Here is an 18,696-nt window from a genome sequence, read left to right on the forward strand (position 1 = left end):
ATCAAGAAGAACCCTGCTAAGGCAATAAATACCCAGATTCCTAAATTTAGCCCAGAAAGCCAATTTCTTTGGATTTACCCACGAGAAATCCTTTTGTAATATTTCAAATACATTGCGGTTCATTAAGTCTTGAATGTTTAGTATTTGAGCTTTTAGCTGGTCATGTAAAGGACGAATATTGTCTTGCAACGACATGTCAAAAGCACCTTGAAGATGGTGTTTAACCATTTCTCAGCCATGTAGCAACGTATTCCAGGGGAGAGATGTAACACAAAGTCTTCGAGAGTTGTACTCCCAATCACAATACAGAGAAAGACGTGTTTTTAATGCGTTTTGCCGATTCCCTGTCCATATTACTGCTGTTTTATACCTTACTAGCGTTAACTTTACACAACAAGATTGATTACATTCTTGTATACTTGCATTTTGAGCCGAAGCAAACAGACGGATGAGAAGTACAAATCATTACAGAATTGTCTTGCTCACAACTTCTATTTGTTGCAGTATTATCTGTGGTTAGCATGCACCCCGATTTAGGGTGCTTATAATACACCTTCGGTTGTTCAGGCCATTCAACACTTCTTACAAAATGTCGCTCTACTGCTGTGGATGACAAAGAAGACATGTTTAGAAAACTTAAAACATGAGTTGCTTTATACACTCACTCTTGAGGTGTCATACCTACGGGATTCCCCCTTTTTTGTTTAGCAAGCATGGTTTTTAAAGTATGATGCATACGCTCCACAATTGCTTGCCCAGTCGGGGAATGAGGAATACTGGTGACATGTTTAATACCTCGTATCTGTAAAAAAAAAAAGACCTGTACTTTAGCGGACACATAAGCTGGTTCATTATCAGTTTTTATAGTTTTCGGTACTCCCACGACTGCGATGCATTGCAACCAATGTCGAATAACATCACAAACCTTCTCTCCTGTATGAGCAGTAGCTACAACAAAGTGTGAAAACAAATCAACTGAAACATGTCCAAATTCCATAATGCGCGTAACATCGGATTGCCAAAGTTCATCAGGTGTAAGCCCTCGCGGGTTAACCCCCGCAAAGGATGGCAGAGGAGCCAGCTGCTGACAACCGGCACACGTTCACACAGTATCACGTGCTTCTTGTTGTGTCAAAGAAAATTGCTTCCTCAATGCCTTCGCATGTTGATGAAAAAAAATCATGCGACATTTTAGCTTGCTGCATAATGTTGGGAGTTGTTACCAACAGTGTGATAATCCGCAACTGTGTTTCCCTCAGTTAACGGGCCAAGTAAACAGCTATGAGAGCGTATGTGGACAATAAAATAAGGAAACTGTCTTTTTCATAAAAGCAACAGTAATTGCAGTAAGAGACTAAATAACCATTGGTTCTCTACTTGTTTTATAAATGCTCCTTCAAGTCTTTGAACAATACCGGTAACACATTGAGATTCTGCCTACATTTAGCAGTTCCTGTTGAAATAAGTCCAAAGCCTTTACTGTGTCCCTGAACCATCTGCAAACACCGAACAGGTGCCATCAAGAGGCTTTGGTGCTAGCAGGATGCGCGGCTGTAAAGGAATTTGTGAAAGTGACTGTAATAGTCTGTGCCAGGGGAAAGAATAACTTATTTGCCCAATATAATGTACTAAGGAGGTTAAGACTTTGTGATAACCAAGGGTCAAGGTCATCCTTTCTGGTGGGGACATGTATGTGGCTTGGATCCATTCCAGAAAGCTGCTGACAGCACAAACGACCCTGGAAAAACAATCGCGGTAACATTTCAATCGTCGTAGTTACTGGTTTTGAAAAGGTATGTGGCAAAAATACCCACTCTAGTGCAGTCAGGCTCTTTGCGAGTGCATCATCCCACTGTCCTATCAGGGCATAAAGTTGAAATTCTTGTAGGAAGGTGTTCAATGCGTCTTGCAGCAGTAGTAGACTATATCTTATCTTGCAACATGCTGTAATGCCTTCGGAGCTGTTGGGGTTAATGAACATAGAACTTATGGGGGGGGGCGGGGGCAGACACAGTGCTTCAGGGCATCCCCTGTATCTTCAAAGTGCGCTCATGTCTCTCTCCCCCTCGCTCATGTCTCTCTCCCCGTCTCTGACCCGAGACAGCCCCCTTATATCCTGCACTGGATTGAGTGGAGAAGTACAGGCTCGAGCCGCTGCACGCGTGGCCAGTGCACGCAGCAAGTCCCACCAGACTCTCCTGCACTGGACTGAGTAGAAAAGTACAGGCCAGAGTCGCTGCACGCGTGGCCAGCGTATGCAGCGAGTCTCACCAAACTCATGATCCAGCTTTGCTAACAGCGGCTGTCTGATACGTGACTCCATTGTTGTAATCCCGTCTTAGCTTCTTCTGTGAAGGTCGGGTTCTCATGGATACACACATAGTTTTTAGAGCAACATATTCTACAACTCGTACGAGGGTACGATGCAAAGCGGCATTTACAACTGATCGTATGATGCTTATTAAACACGGCAAACAGCATACTAAACATAACAGACAAATTCCTTCCACACAGGCAATGAGTATAATTTGCTTCAACCAACCCCACCCCCAAGTCCATCCAGCAAAGAGATTTCACCCAGTGGTCTCCACAAGTTGCTGGTTCGGTCGGTGCAGTTCCTGCAACTGGGCATGGATGGATTTGGAGTGGTCACTTAGATTCATACAATACAGTCCTTTAAAATCTTGACAACCGTGTCTGTGAGCTGAAAGCAAAAAATCAGTAGCAGTTCTGTTTTGCAACATCGCATATCGAATACTATCTACATCCAGCAACAACTCAGAAATAGCGGTACTAGTAGCATTGTTAAACTTATCCTTGGCAGCAAGAGAGTCCTTGTTATCACGAATCCTTGGCAGCAAAAGAGTCCTCGTTAGCAAGAGCGCATGCGGACTCCCTGTTCTTGCTGGTACTGTGCTTTGATCTTCTTCCACAACAGGCCAAGATCCTCAAGCAGCTAGATGAGGTGTCTGTGAGTCCATCACAGGCTTATGTCATCCAAACGTTTTTCTTGCCAGCACCCGAGACTGAATAACGATTGGTGTGATATATGTGTTTTCCAGCACCCAGGTGCGAGTCCCTTGAGTGTATTTACAATCCTCCTCGCCGATCTGCCGTTGCTTTCCCATATTCCACCCCCTTGCTCAAGAGACCGCTTCTGCTGGGTTCATTTTAGTCTCACAGGGCATAACACAGAGCAATCTACTAAGGCATGCAATAACATACATGTCGGGGGATGCGGCGGGCCCGTAGACCCTTTGACAGAAGAGATAGAGATTGCAGTGTAGCCGTAAGAAGGCCGCGAGTTGCGTCATATAAGGGCAAAGTAACAAAAAGGAGAAAGAAGAAGATCGCTTCAGAGAACAAGGAGAGTTAGGCTGTGAGGAAGCCAGATTTTGAGCAATGCGAACAGGATTTCAATAACCAATCGTATTGTAGCTACGAGCGCGTGTGCTATGTAACCTAACCAATTGAAAGCGTAGAAAGAACACGTGAACGGAGCGTGAACAAAAGATTAGATATATAAGAAAGCCAAGTTTGTAATAAAGAGAGAGCTTAACTTAACTTTTCAAGGAGAGTCTTGTCGTTTGTCCGTCCCGACTGAAACGACAATTGGTGACCCCGACGTGATACTGAGGAAGAAGACGACTGGAAATAGTCGTGGGGACGGAGCCCAGTGAAGCTGAAGACAGCGGGCAGAGCTGTTGACGGATCCGGATCATATTTCAGAAGACACCTGTAGTAGGTGAGCCACTGGGGACATGGGAGAGAAGTTAACTAAGGAAGAGCAGACTGTACTCTCCACATGGACGCTGCTGTTAAAGCGGCAGGGCGTAATCCTCCCTGAAGTGACCTTGCGAAAAATGCTATTGTGGGGAAAGGAAGAGGGAGGAGAAGTAACGTCGGTTACGGCATTTAGTGTAACGCAATGGACGAACCTAGGGCAGACATTATTTGAGGAAGCTACGCTAATGCGTAGAAAGAACACATGAACAAAAGATTAGATATATAAGAAAGCCAAGTTTGTAATAAAGAGAGAGCTTAACTTAACTCTTCAAGGAGAGTCTTGTCGTTTGTCCGTCCCGACTGATTCACCCAAGAGTACTCAGGGAGCTGGCGAGAGAGCTCACCACGCCTCTCTCCATCATTTATCAACAATCCTGGTCAACAGGGCAGGTACCAGATGACTGGAGGGTGGCTAATGTGACGCCCATCTACAAGAAGGGTCGGAAGGAGGATCCGGGGAACTACGGGCCTGTGAGCCTGACGTCGGTACCAGGGAAGATCGTGGAGAGGATCATCTTGAGTGAGCTCTCACGGCAAGTGCAGGGCAGCCACGGAATCAGGGCCAGCCAGCATGGGTTTAGGAAAGGGAGGTCCTGCTTAACAACCTGATCTCTCTCTATGACCATGTGAGCCGCCTGCTGGATGCGGGGAAGGCTGTGGACGTTGTCTCTCTGGACTTTGGTAAGGCCTTTGACACCGTCCCCCACAGCATTGTCCTGGAGAAGCTGGCGAATCGTGGCATAGACAAGTGTACTCTTTGCTGGGTTAAAAACTGACTGGATGGCCGTGCCCAGAGAGTTGTGATTAGTTCGGTGAAATCCTCTTGGCGGCCGGTCACCAGTGGTGTCCCTCAGGGCTCAGTTTTGGGGCCAGTTTTGTTTAAAATCTTTATCAATGATCTGGATGAGCGGATTGTGTGCACCTTCAGTAAGTTCGCAGACGACACCAAACTAGGTGGGAGTGTTGATCTGCTTGAAGGAAGGAAGGCTCTGCAGAGGGCCCTGGACAGGCTGGCTGGCTGCATGGATGGATACACTACTACTGGACTGCACCTTCAGTCCAGTCGTGCTCATGAACTAGCACGGCCACTCTCGAGTCTTTGGTCGCGTTCAGTGAGAAACCAAAAGGACGAGCTACTTCAAAAAGTGCAGTTTATTTAAGCAACAGATAGATAGGTTCTTAGGGCAGCCGGTGATAAATACACTGTCTGCAAAGCATGTGCAAATGAAAGTATTGTTACATCTACAAAACGCGGGACAACGTTCTAACGATACAGCCTGGCTATACATGTAGAAAAGAGAGTCTCTAGAGAAATTTCTAAGTTTCCCGAGGGAGCCCTCGGTATAATCTAGGTCTTACCCAAAGGTGTCCCTATGGGGGGGAAGAGAGGCTCAGCCCGTCGCCTGCTCCCAGAAGCCAGTGATGGAATTCTTTGCGATGGTGTCTTCCCTGGGTATCCCCCCTCTCTCGGGCTATTTTTCTACTATTTGTTATCTTCGAGGTGGAGTTTGAGTGACTTTAGTCGTACATACTTTTACCATGAGTGGTGTAAATTTTTCTCGCTTCACAATTAAAGGTCTAGTTTACGAGAAGCTCAGGGCGCAGGCTCAAGAAGGAGCGGTCGCACCTTGGAGGCGGGTAGCCTTCGGGGTGGAGGTGTGTTTTGGTATTATAATGACATTCTAACGAGCAAAGTTCGCACAAAGGACAGCATTTCATCAAAATTTGGCAAAATGTTGGCTCCGAGTATGGAGCGGGCAGCTAATTGGCAGCTTATCTGTTTCCTGGTATCATCCCATTCCCGTATCCGCTATACATCCTAAGGTAAAGCCGCGGAATAATTGCATCCCGTCCCGTACCTCATGTAGCTTATCAGGGAACCACAGGTGTTGTATTCTTCATGCCAGCTGCAGCTGTTTTCTCCCTCAGAAGCCTCTTGATTTTCTACTTTTCCTTCCTGTGTGAACAATGCTGTACTTTTGTGTTTTTAGCCAATGTAGTATTTATTCCACAGGGGGGCAGCGAGGTCTGTCCCTGTCCCCGTCCCCGTCCCCCACCCCACCCTCTGCCCTCAGCAGGAGGAGAGGAACCAGGTCCTCACCTCCTACCTGTGGGTCCGTCAGGCCTGGCTGGATGCCCACCTCGCCTGGGACAAGGACGCTTACGGCGGCATCGACAGCATCCGCATCCCCAGCAGCTACGTCTGGCGGCCGGACATCATCATCCTCTACAACGAGTGGGTGCTGCTCGCCCTCCCCCACCCCCCGGCTGCTCCCGGAGCTGGGGGGGCTGAGGCTGGGGCTGGGGGTGTTGCCAACGGGGAGCAGGGGGGTCCTGGTGTGGGGGATGTGGGGAGACGGTCACCTCGACTGGGTGAGAAGGCGGCGGCAGGAGGTGCTGGCATCAGCCTGGTGTGCCACCCACCTGGCAGCTGGGATGTGCCACCACGGGGGTGACCAGGGGCAGCGAGCCCCCTCTTCCTGGGGGTGACGTGGGGAGGGGACACGGGGTTGGGGACAGTGCTCGGCCCCGGCCCCGCAGACCCTTGCCCCACGTGGGGCTCGGGGCCATCTTGGCCCCACAGCGATCCCTCCCCCAGCGCCAACGACGGCTTTGGCGGCTCGGTGGAGACCAACGTGGTGCTGCGCTCCGACGGGCACATCACGTGGGACTCGCCCGCCATCACCAAGAGCTCCTGCAAGGTGGATGTCTCCTACTTGCCCTTCGACGGGCAGCGGTGCCGCCTCACCTTCGGCTCCTGGACCTACAATGGGAACCAGATCGACCTCCGCAACCGGCTGGACACCGGGGACCTGACGGACTTCGTGGAGAACGTGGAGTGGGAGGCGCTGGGCATGCCGGCTGTAATAAGTAGAATCATGTTTGTTAATCAAATCAGGCTTTCTTAAAGGCTGGTGAAAACTTACACTTTTTCGACTCTTCACATACTTAAATCGCAGGCATCCAGCGTGCTGTCTGGGGCACTTTGATACCTCAAGGCCTAAATCACAGGCATCTGGTGTGTTTTAACACTTCAAAGGGAAGAGGTAAGTTGTGAGATAAGCTGAAAAGAGTCTCCCCAAGGACACTGATAAAGATGAGGAGCCTTCAGCCCCACCACCATCAGGAGGCGGGACAAGACCGACCCCCTAGCAACACGTCGCTCAGACACAGAATATACCAGGATTGACACATATACGGGAACCAGAAGAGTATATAATCAACTACTTTTGGGAAGTGGGTGTGCACCGTTGGCGGAGCAAAGACTCCCCGGCCGCCCAGCGCTGTTTTGCTTGCTGCCGCTTGCTTAATAAACTAATTTGATTAATTGGACTGGTTCCTGTCAATTATTGGGCCACAATCTATAACACCGGCCACGAGGAACGTCATCACCTACGGCTGCTGCTCCGAGCCCTACCCTGACGTCACCTACACGCTGCTCCTCCGCCGCCGCGCCTCCTTCTACATAGAATCATAGAATCGCTGAGGTTGGAAGGGACCTTTAAGATCATCAAGTCCAACCTTTAACCTACCCTGACAAAAGCCACTTCTAAACATGTCCCTAAGTGCCCCATCTACCCTTTTTTTTAAACACCTCCTGGGATGGTGAATCCACCACCTCCCTGGGCAGACTATTCCAATGTTTAATAATCCTTTCAGTGAAAAAATGTTTCCTAATATCCAATCTAAACCTCCACTGACATAACTTGAACCCGTTTCCTCTCATCCTATCACTTGTCACCAGGGAGAAGAGGTCAGCCCCCATCTCTCTACAACCTCCTTTCAGGGAGTTGCAGAGAGCGAGAAGGTCTCCCCTCAGCCTCCTCTTCTCCAGGCTAAACAACCCCAGCTCCCTCAGTCGTTTTTCATAAGGTTTGTCCTCCAGACCCCTCACCAGCTTTGTAGCCCTTCTCTGGACACGCTCCAACACCTCAATGTCCCTCTTGTAGCGAGGGGCCCAAAACTGAACGCAGTACTCGCGGTGGGGCCTCACCAGTGCCGAGTACAGGGGGATGATCACTTCCCTAGTCCGGCTCACCACACTATTCCTGATACAGGCTAGGATGCTGTTGGCCTTCTTGGCCACCTGGGCACACTGCTGGCTCGTATTCAACCGGCAGTCAACCAACACCCCCAGGTCCTTTTTTGACGGGCTGCTTTCGAGCCACTCTGCCCCAATCCTGTAGCGCTGCATGGGGTTGTTGTGACCCAAGTGCAGGACCCGGCACTTGGCCTTGTTGAACCTCATACCATTGGTCTCAGCCCATCGGTCCAGCCTGTCCACATCCCTCTGCAGAGCCAACCTCCCCTCAAGCAGATCAACACGCCCGCCCAGCTTAGTGTCATCTGCAAACTTACGGAGGGTGCATTCGATCCCCTCATCCAGATCATTGATAAAGATATTAAAGAGAACCGGCCCCAGCACCGAGCCCTGGGGGACACCACTTGTGACCGGACACCAACTGGATTGAACTCCATTTACCACCACTCTCTGGGCACGGCCATCCAGCCAGTTTTTTACCCAGCGAAGAGTACACCTGTCCAGGCCATGAGCAGCCAGTTTCTCCAGGAGAATGCTGTGGGAAACGGTGTCAAAAGCTTTGCAAAAGTCCAAGTAGATAACATCCACAGCTTTTCCCTCATCCACTAAGTGGGTCACCTTATCGTAGAAGGATATTAGGTTTGATAGGCATGACCTGCCCTTCACAAACCCATGCTGACTGGGCCTGATCACCCTGTTCTCCTGCATGTGCCGTGTAATGGCACTGAGGAGGATCTGTTCCATGACCTTCCCAGGCACCGAGGTCAGACTGACTGGCCTGTAGTTCCCCGGATCCTCCTTCCGGCCCTTCTTGTGGATGGGTGTCACATTTGCTAACCTCCAGTCAGCTGGGACCTCCCCGGTTGTCCAGGACTGCTCATAAATGATGCAAAGTGGCCTGGCGAGCACTTCCGCCAGCTCTTTCAATACCCTTGGGTGGATCCCATCCGGCCCCATAGATTTGTGCAGCTCCAGGTGCTGAAGCAGGTCCCTCACCGTTTCCCTTTGGATTACAGGGGCTTCATTCTGCTCCCCATCCCTGTCTTCTAGCTCAGGGGTCTGGGTACTCAGGGAACAACTGGTCCTACTGCTGAAGACTGAGGCAAAGACTGCATTAAGTACCTCAGCCTTTTCCTCATCCTTGGTCACTATGTTCACATCTTCAGCCTGCTCCTGCCCTGCATCATGGTCTCCTTCCTGGCACCCCTTGGCTTCTACCTGCCGGCCGACTCCGGGGAGAAGGTCTCACTGGGGGTGACAGTGCTGCTGGCCCTCACCGTCTTCCAGCTGCTGGTGGTGGAGAGCACGCAGCCCTCGGAGAGCGTCCCGTTCATCGGTGAGCCTTGATGGCACCCAGGACCCTCCCATGGGACCAGGGCGTCTGCACCGGGGTGGTGGGCACCCCCCCATGCCAGGGGGGGTTTCGATGGGGGGAGGTGGGCACAGGTCTCTCCCCACCCCACCGCGGCATCACCACCCATTACCCACGCAGGGAAGTACTACATCGCCACCATGACCATGATCACAGCCTCCACCGCGCTGACCATCTTCATCATGAACGTCCACCACTGCGGCCCGGGGCCCCGGCCCGTGCCCCCCTGGGCCAGGTGGCTCATCCTCCACCACATGGCCCGGCTCTGCTGTGTCTACGAGGTGGGCGAGAGCTGCAAGAGCCCCCGGCGGGTGCTGGGCAGGCAGGCGTGCAGGGAGGACACTGGGGGGCTGGGGGAGAGCCCCATGGAGGGGGAGGTGGGTGCCGAGGCAGGGGGCTGTCCCCGGGACCACTGCCTGTGCCACCACGATGGCCTGCTGAGGAACATGGGCTACGTCGCCAGCTGCTGCCGGCATCACCAAGCCTCCCAGCGCTGGACCGGCGAGTGGAAGAAGGTGGCCAAGGTGATGGACCGCTTCTTCATGTGGGTCTTCTTCCTCATGGTCTTCCTCATGAGTGTGCTGGTCCTGGGCAATGCTGCATGATGGCCCTGGGGACTCACTGCCCCCAGGGGCAGTGGTGGCCACGGGTGCCCTATGGGGGTGGCTCGTCCTGAGCCCCCCTTGGCCCTTTGTGGTCCTGCAGCATGGAAGATCCAGCAGCGCCAGGGAAGAGGAGCCTGAGAGCGGGAACCTGACTCGGCCGGGGCTGCCCCGGCTGAAGGGTTGAGAGGTCACGGCCCCCCCCTTCCCCCCTCGTCCCCTTCACCCCTCGTCCCCCCTTCACCCCTTCCCCCTCGTCCCATGGCTCCCCTCCCTCATCCAGAGTCCCTCCCCAGCTTTCCTGGAGCCCCTTGAGGGACTGGAAGGGGCTCCAAGGTCTCCACGGACCTTTCTTTCTCCAGCCTGAACGCCCCCAACTCTCTCAGCCTGTCCTCACAGCAGAGGGCCTCCAGCCCTCCCAGCATCTCCGGGGCCTCCTCTGGACCATATATATATATTTATATATATATATAAAGAGACACCTTCTGCTCCTCCTGTGTCCCCACCAGTGCCTGCCACCCTGCCTGGCCAGGGGCCGGGTCTGCTGCAGCCCCCCGAGACGCCACTCCAGTGTCCGGCAGCCCTGCTGAGGGTCCCAGGGGAGTAGGGCAGCCCCCCATGGCCCCTTCGGGTGCTGGCTGGGGCCAGGATGGTGCCCAGGAGGGACGGAGGGGTCTGGCCCTCGACGCCTTTGGTGACAGAGCGCGGGGCTCGTGGAGCTCTGGGGCTGCTGCCCACCCAGGGCAGGGCAGGTCAGTGCTGGGGTCCACCATAGCACCCATGGCGGGTGTGGGGCAGCACTTGGGTGCCGCGGGTGGCTGGCAGGGTCCCGCAGCAGCTGCAGGGCTCTCGCCGGGTTGGAGTGGGGGAATTTGAAGGGGAAGCTGCCGTTGGAGCCGCACAAGGGGAAGCCGCCACGTTCAGGGGCGGGTGCAGGTTGTTGCGCGGGTAGGGGACAGTGAGGGGTGCAGCCCTGCTGTGTGAGCGAACCGCACTTGGGTGCAGGCAGATGCTCAGCCAAACCCAAGTTAATGCTCTTGCGTGAGGCCGTCAGCGAGAGCTCAGCACCAAAACCAAAAACCAGCCCTGTTTCGGCTGGAGATCGGGCTGGTAAGTGGCTGAAACAGCCTGAACGCAGCAGAAAACCCGACTACGACTCAACCCCTCGATGCTCTAAACACCCGCAGCCATCGGGGTCTGTGGAGCTCCCCCTGCCCAGGTGGGGACTGTCCCCTGGAGCAGGGACCCCTCTCAAGGGGACCCCTCGAGGCTGAGAGACACCGTACCTTTGCATACCTGTGACATTTAAGATACATACGGGAAACCGACGCCATGACCTTTGTATCCCACCCAAACCCCGCGTGCGGTAAATAGCGGAGCATTTCCTGCCGATACATCTGGCCTTACGGAATATCTCACCCCCCTGCATTTACTGATCCGTCCTCAATAAAATAATGACTCCATCAGCTCTGGCTGAGTGACCTCTGGCTCTTCTCCTGCGACAGCGACGGCGGCTGGTCCACGCTCACCCTGCCCGACAGCCTGTGCTGGGGGGGCTGGGCCCCTCGTCCCCATCCCTGCCCCACACCCCACAGAGTGGCTGTCGGAGGCCTCGGGGCTCATGACATCTTGTCACCGGTGGAGGGGACCGATCAGCTGGTGGGGAGGGGGACGGTGGCCAAACCCGGGGGGACACCCGTGGGTGATGGGGGAACTGGGGGATGAGAGCCGGAGGCGCTGGGGCAGCCGGAACAGGGTGCAGGGGACACAGAGTGCCCTCGGGCTGGCTGGGATGGCGCACAGACGCTGGCAGCAGGGATGGCCGTAGCGAGGGGAGCGCCGGGGGCCAGCAGCACCGCCCCCGGCTGAGTGCAGGGACCCGGCTGGGGGCACATGGCGAGGGGAAGGAGCCGCTGTCCCCGCGGGGAGCCCCGGGGCGAGGAGGGAGCCCGGCCAGGGCAGACCCAGGGGCCGAGGAGGAAGGCAAAGGGGCCAGGCAGCATGGAAAGCGCAGAGCAGCGCGGACGGGGGTCCCACCGAGACCCCAGCCCTGCGCCGACTCCGCTCAGGGGTGTAAGAAAGGCAGGTGTTGCTTTTGCAGAGGAGAAAAGCCGTTTCCATCAGAGGTGACACGATAAGGGAATGACTGAGACAAAGAGGCTCCAGCAAAGGCTTGTAGAACATCTCTTATCACACAGACAAAAGGACAAACTGATTCCTACTGCATTAGCGTCTGGAAGGGTAGTCATACATTTAACCAGGGCTAATGACATTGAGCAATTTTTTTGTTACCAAAAAGGAAGGAAATAAACTAGTCAGATAATCTCTTTAGGTGTAGCATAAAGAGAAGCAAACAGCGGCAGGACATGCGGGAAGAATTTTAGGCGCCTCGCACAGACCGTGAACCCTGGAGTACCCAACCAACGGGAAAGAGGGGAGGGAAAAATTGGGCCGGGATTAGGAAATAAAAAGGTGTGGTGTTTCAAGAACGGAAAGTGTGCCTACTTGCTAGGTCACCCGCTCTTGCAAGAGCGTGAATAAAAATGTGCCTCCCAGAGGATTCTGCCTGAGCCTATTTCATTCGGACCGGAACTTATTTCTCACAATTTGGGGGCTCGTCCGGGAGCAGAAGTCATCTTTTTGGGAGTCCGTGTTGCCGAAGGATGGGAAGATGCGTCCCGTTGTTTTCAACGGTCTCGTGGATCGTCGGCAGGGATTCCGGGAGGAATCGACTAAGATCTCGAGACCCAGTTGTGCAGCAGACTCTGTGAACCACAGGGGGAAAAGGGATAGGTGCAGTCGGCACAGAGAGTACGACCAGGCAACTCCGTGCACGGACCAAGGTAAGAAAAATCGGACCGTTAAAGTATTGCCTTGATGGTCGGGACATTCTAAGGGACTTGTGTGTGAGTGACTGAGACGTACTGCGGTACGAAGCGAGTGTGGAGTCGGGATCCGCGGTTCTGTAGTCCCGCGAGGGGCGCAGCCGGAGAAGGACGAAGCGAAAGGAAGGGGTGTAAGAAAAGTCTCTGTTCAGAATGGGAAATAAGGATTCTAGGCCTAGGGATGAAGAAGGGGATACTAAGAAAGACCCCGGGAACATTCCCCCAGACAGTCCTTTAGGGGAGAATGCTGAGGTTTCGGAATGATTCTTCTTGTACAAGGGATAAAGATAAAAAGAAAATGATTTGTTTTGTTCGGACCGCATCCCGGAGGGGCCGGGGGCGGACGGGGGGGCCGTGGACATCCTGGGAAGGGTCTCAGGGGTGTCCTAGGGGTCCTGTGTCTGTCTTAGAGGATCCCAGAGGTGTCCCAGGTGGGACACGTTTGCATTTGCATTTGAATTTGTTTGGACCAAAGAACCCATAAGACCTCCTAGTGTATTTTGGCCCAAATTAGGATCTGATGAACACTGGGTCTGTCAGACTTTAAACATGTATGTGAATAATAAGGACTAATAAGGAAGTCAAAGAAGGTGAATATGCTTTTTGCTGGGTCAAGATGAATAGATTCAGGAACGCCCAAATCCATTTTATATGTTCGCAGCCCAGACCGTCGGTGATGTTTCAATCGACAAAGAAATTGAATCCCCGAAGTGGGACCCCTTAGGCTGTTACTTGGGGGCGAGGGAGAGGGGTGAATAACAGGGGACGAGGACTGCCCCGACCGCTCCTACCAGCAGCTCGAGGTTCACCGGTAGGGTGTTATCATTGTGGGATTTACAGCATCCCCTAATTCGCTTGGCGAGTGTTAGAACAAGTGCTTGAACAATCCAGCCCTCCATCGGGAGTAGCCCTGCTTCAGTATGTGGATGATTATTGGTATCTGGGGAGGAAGAAGGCAGGGTAAAAGAAGCCACGAATGAGTTACTGAACTTTTTGGGACAGTAAGGTTTGAGGGTCTCAAAAAAAAAAAAAAAAAAAAATTGCAATAGGTGGAAACAGAAGTGAAGTACTTGGGACATGTAGTCAGTGAAGGGAGTCGAAAAAATAAATCCTATAAACCTTGTAAGTCTGGGGATAAAAGGATGGAGAAAATGACTGTTACATTGGGAGAGAAGAAACTTGATACGTGACGGACCAGTCGACGGGCTGTGTTCTCTCCCTCCGCCCCAGGCAGGGACGCCTTTCTGGGTAAGCGCTGCGCCTTTCACCCTCTGGTGAATGTTACCCCGGGTTGCTGTACTATCATTATTTTTGCTAGCAATGTTAACCTGAAGTAATTAGCGCTATTGTAGTCAGTGAATTTATCAACGGCAATCTCAAGTCTGTTCTGTCGCTCTCAATAAAACAACTAATTTCGATTATTTGTGAATCTGATTCAGTGAAAGTCCTGTGGTGGGACTCTGATAGTAAATCAGTGAAAGTCCGGAACTCTGACAGACAAATACACCAACAAGTAAAAGCATCTGAAAAATTCCCTAGTGCATGGTCCGCTCAAATATGTGAGATGTATACCTTAAAGCAGGCACTTAAATTAACTGGAGAAAGGAGAAGGAACAATATACACAGACTCTCGCTATGCCTTTGGGGTAGTGCATACCTTTGGTAAAATTTGGGAAGAACGAGGACTAATAAACAGCAAAGGGAAAGAACTTTTACACAAAGAACTTACACAGCAGGTGTTAGCTAATATATTAATACCAAGTGAAATAGCAGCTTTACATGTTAAAGGTCACCAGAGAGACAATTCAATCACCGCAAGGGGAAACAGATTAGCGGACAAGGTGGCAAAAGAGGCAGCCTTGGGGCAGGAGAAGCAATGACAGAAGCAGGGGCAGTGGAGAAAGGTGGTAAATGGATTCTGCCTGGCGGAAGGGAAATGGTCAACAAACAATGAGAGAAACAGTGACAGTGTTACAACAGGGAAGCCATTGGGGAACGCATGCAACGTGCGAATAGTTTTGTGGAAGTACAGGTGCTTTGGCATATACACAATAGCCAAACAAATTTGTGAGGGATGTGCTATTTGTAAGAAAGTAAACAAGAAAGCCTTGAGAAAGCAATCTTCGGGAGGAGGAGAGCCCGGCTTGAGACCATTCCAAAGTATACAGGTAGACTTCAGTGAACTACCACCAACAGGCAGGCGAAAAGATCTTTTAGTCCTAGTGGACCGTCTGACTGGATGGGTGGAAGCCTACCCCTTGGTGTCAGCTACTGCAGCAGGGGTAATTAAGATAATACTCGAACAGATTATTCCCAGATACGGGTTAGTGGAGAATAGAAACTCAGATCGGGGCAGTCATTTTATCTAAAATCCTTCAAGGAATTCTGGAAAGTTTAGGGATGGTGTGGGAATTTCATATCCCCTAGCATCCCCCGTCATCAGGAAAAGTTGAGGATGAACCAGACCATTAAGAGACAATTCAGTAAGAGACAATTGTCGAAATTACCACGGACTAAATGTTTACCCATAGCATTGTTGAGGATCCAGACTTCTAGAAAAGATACAGGTCTCTCGCCCTGTGAGACGCTTTTTGGACTACCTTATATGGGTAACAGAGAAGACTTGCCCACTTTTGAAACTAAAGATATGCTTCTTAAGAACCGTACACTGGGGTTGTCGTCTTCTTTCTCTCGCCTCAGAAATAAAGGATTTCTTGCTCAAACTCCGCCGTTGGAATTTGTCGTCCATCCGTATAAACCAGGGGACTGGGTACTAGTCAAATCCTGGACGGAGAGTAAGCTACAACCGGAGTGGGAAGGACCATTCCAAGTCCTCCTCACTACTGAAACCGCAGTAAGGACAGCAGAAAAAGGATGGGCTCACTACGCTCAGCAAAAAGGAGCAGTTGAACCCCCGCCAACAGATCCGGTAGAACGGTGGACTGTACATTCTACTGACAGCCCACTGCGAGTAACCCTAAAGAGACAATAAGCCGTGGGTTGGGGCGGGATGATCCAGTTGGGAGACATAAATCTGTGCATGCCATGAATTTTAAGAAGCGTTTTGCGATGATACTGGTCATAGGGGCGGTGTTGAGCTTCCCACTAGGAAGCTGGAGTGTACACCTAGATCACCTACGAAGTGCACACCCAGATTACCCGGTTAGGCTTATCATAAATATCACTAAAGGAGATACCCCACAGACTGTACGCTTTGATGCCTGTCAAGTACTGAAGTGTGGGAAGCTAGAGGCCCAAAGACGGTTGAGTGGTGAAAACAGGTACCTGTTCCCAGAAATTTGGAGGGTCGCAGAGGGATATCAGGAGGCTGCACCTTGTGACCGATGGAGTGAAGCGTGGTGGACCACCCAAATTGGAGGGTGGGCCATTGATGACAAGTGGTTCAAGTCTTCTTATTATTACCCTCTCAAAAAGAAAATACATTTTTACAAAGGATCACCTTCCCCAGAGTGTGGCCTTTTTGAATGGACTCCTCGGTTGATAACTATAACCCAGAGGGACGATACAGCTAACCTGAGGTATGGAATAGGAGCAGATGTGTCTGGAAGAGAGCCAAGGGGAAGATTTAGAATAGACCTACTGGAAAATAGCAGTTAAGCAGAAGGGACAGCTATGACTACTAAAACTCCCAGTAATACAACAGTGGGAACCACTGAATGACCCAGCTTTGGTAACGGTTGCTGAGATTACAGATCTTAGACAAACATTTGAGATTGAGACAGGGTACGGTGAGACGAATGCTTGGGTAGAATGGGTAAAATATACTGTTAATAGTTTGAACCAAAGCAATTGCTCTGCTTGTGCCTCAGGAAGGCCCACAGCACAGATTGTCCCTTTTCCCTTAGGGTGGACGAAAGATTCCCTAGGGATGTGGTGTATGATAGCATTATACCAAGAAAGGACGGCCTGGGGAAACGAGGCTTGTCATTCACTTTCCTTACTGTTTCCTGCCTTGGAATCTAGAGATGTTAAAGTGCCACCAGCATTTTCCACAGCAATTGGTAACCATCCAGCGTGCCTCTCACGGCAGGGTGTGAATGCTACCAAACCTGGGGGGGGATTTACCCTGTGCACTGAAACTCTGAATGGGACCAAGGATGTAAAAGGAAACTACTCAGCGATACGAGTGCCTTGGGTGGATCTCTGGTGGTATTGTGGAGGGAAGACCTTGCGATCTGTGTTGCCGGCTAACTGGAAAGGTACATGTGGAATGGTACAATTGGCAATACCATTCACCCTAGCATTTGAAAAAGGAACAGGAACCCTGAGCTCAGGCAGTAGCGTAAAAAGAAGTGTGGGTGTATCCTTTGATGAACGGATATATATAGATCCCATTGGAGTCCCTAGAGGAGTCCCAGATGAACACAAAGCAAGGAATCAGACAGGAGCAGGATTCGAGTCTGTCTTTTTCTGGTGGATAACTATAAGCAAAAATGTAGATTGGATAAATTATATGTACTATAACCAACAGAGGTTTATTAATTATACCAGAGATGCATTGAAAGGAAGAGCTGAACGATTGGATGCAACCAGCGGATGGCATGGGAAAATAGGATTGCCCCGGACGTGATCTTAGCAGAGAAGGGAGGTGTGTGTGTAATGTTAGGGAACCGGTGCTGCACCTTCATCCCCAACAATACAGCTCCAGATGGTGCTATAACTAAAGCCCTTCGAGGGCTCACCAGTCTAGCTGATGAGTTAGCTGAGAACTCTGGAATAGACACCTCACTGACAAGTGGGCTGGATTCCCGGTTTGGGAAACGGAAAGGTATGGTGGTATCAATATTGACTTCTCTTACAATGGTAGCGGGAATGTTAGCGGCTGTCGGACGCTGTATCATTCCCTGTGTGCGAGGATTAGTTCAACGATTAATTGAAACTGCCCTAACGAAACGAATGGAAGTAGACCCTCCCCCATACCCTGGGAAAATGCTTCATCTAGAAGACAATAAAAACTGTCGAGAAGAAGAAGAATGTACCATCACGCTGTCGGCTCCAGAGGCCTCATATGGAACCATGCCCTGGGAATGCAAAAGACAATAAGATTATGAGAAAGGAAAGGGGGAAATTGTAAGAAAGGCAGGTGTTGCTTTTGCAGAGGAGAAAAGCCGTTTCCATCAGAGGTGACACGATAAGGGAATGACTGAGACAAAGAGGCTCCAGCAAAGGCTTGTAGAACATCTCTTATCACACAGACAAAAGGACAAACTGATTCCTACTGCATTAGCGTCTGGAAGGGTAGTCATACATTTAACCAGGGCTAATGACATTGAGCAATTTTTTTGTTACCAAAAAGGAAGGAAATAAACTAGTCAGATAATCTCTTTAGGTGTAGCATAAAGAGAAGCAAACAGCGGCAGGACATGCGGGAAGAATTTTAGGCGCCTCGCACAGACCGTGAACCCTGGAGTACCCAACCAACGGGAAAGAGGGGAGGGAAAAATTGGGCCGGGATTAGGAAATAAAAAGGTGTGGTGTTTCAAGAACGGAAAGTGTGCCTACTTGCTAGGTCACCCGCTCTTGCAAGAGCGTGAATGAAAATGTGCCTCCCAGAGGATTCTGCCTGAGCCTATTTCACTCGGACCGGAACTTATTTCTCACAGGGGGGTCCCAGCAGGGCCCCCAGGCACAGCCAGGTCCCGGCAGCGGCAGGGGGGTCCCCAGCCCCATCTCAGCCCCGGTCCGGCGGGGACGGGCTCAGCCACAGCTGGGGAGAGAGGGCGGGGGCTGCGGGTGACAGCAGGCAGTGCCGGGGGGGGGCGGCTCCCAGGTCTCTCCCGGCTCCCTCAGAGGCAGCATCACCCAGGCGGCTTGTGCTGAGGCCGGCACAAGCCCGGGCAGCGGCGGGGAAGCGCAGCTCGCCCGCGGGCACCCGCAGCTCGGCCGCAGCTGGCGCGAGGGCGGGGGGCGAGGCGGGGGCGGGGCCTGCAGCCGCCGCGGCCAGACCCCACCCCCGTCAAAGGCGGCCCCGGGGAGGGCGGCGAGCGG

General features: G+C 51.8%; 1 protein-coding gene across 1 annotated transcript; it reads left to right on the forward strand.

Moving 5' to 3' along the window:
* Nucleotides 1-5,870: 5,870 nt before the first annotated feature.
* On the forward strand, nucleotides 5,871-9,805 carry LOC134514314 (neuronal acetylcholine receptor subunit alpha-10-like; the record flags this gene model as incomplete). Its single annotated transcript, XM_063332021.1, has 5 exons — nucleotides 5,871-6,022; nucleotides 6,386-6,644; nucleotides 7,157-7,252; nucleotides 8,987-9,164; nucleotides 9,321-9,805. Coding segments are annotated over 5 exons (1,170 nt in total), but the record flags the coding sequence as incomplete, so codon positions are not given.
* Between the last annotated feature and the right edge of the window lie 8,891 nt (nucleotides 9,806-18,696).

Source organism: Chroicocephalus ridibundus, chromosome 1 (assembly GCF_963924245.1).
Source record: "Chroicocephalus ridibundus chromosome 1, bChrRid1.1, whole genome shotgun sequence".
NCBI classification, from domain to species: domain Eukaryota; kingdom Metazoa; phylum Chordata; class Aves; order Charadriiformes; family Laridae; genus Chroicocephalus; species Chroicocephalus ridibundus.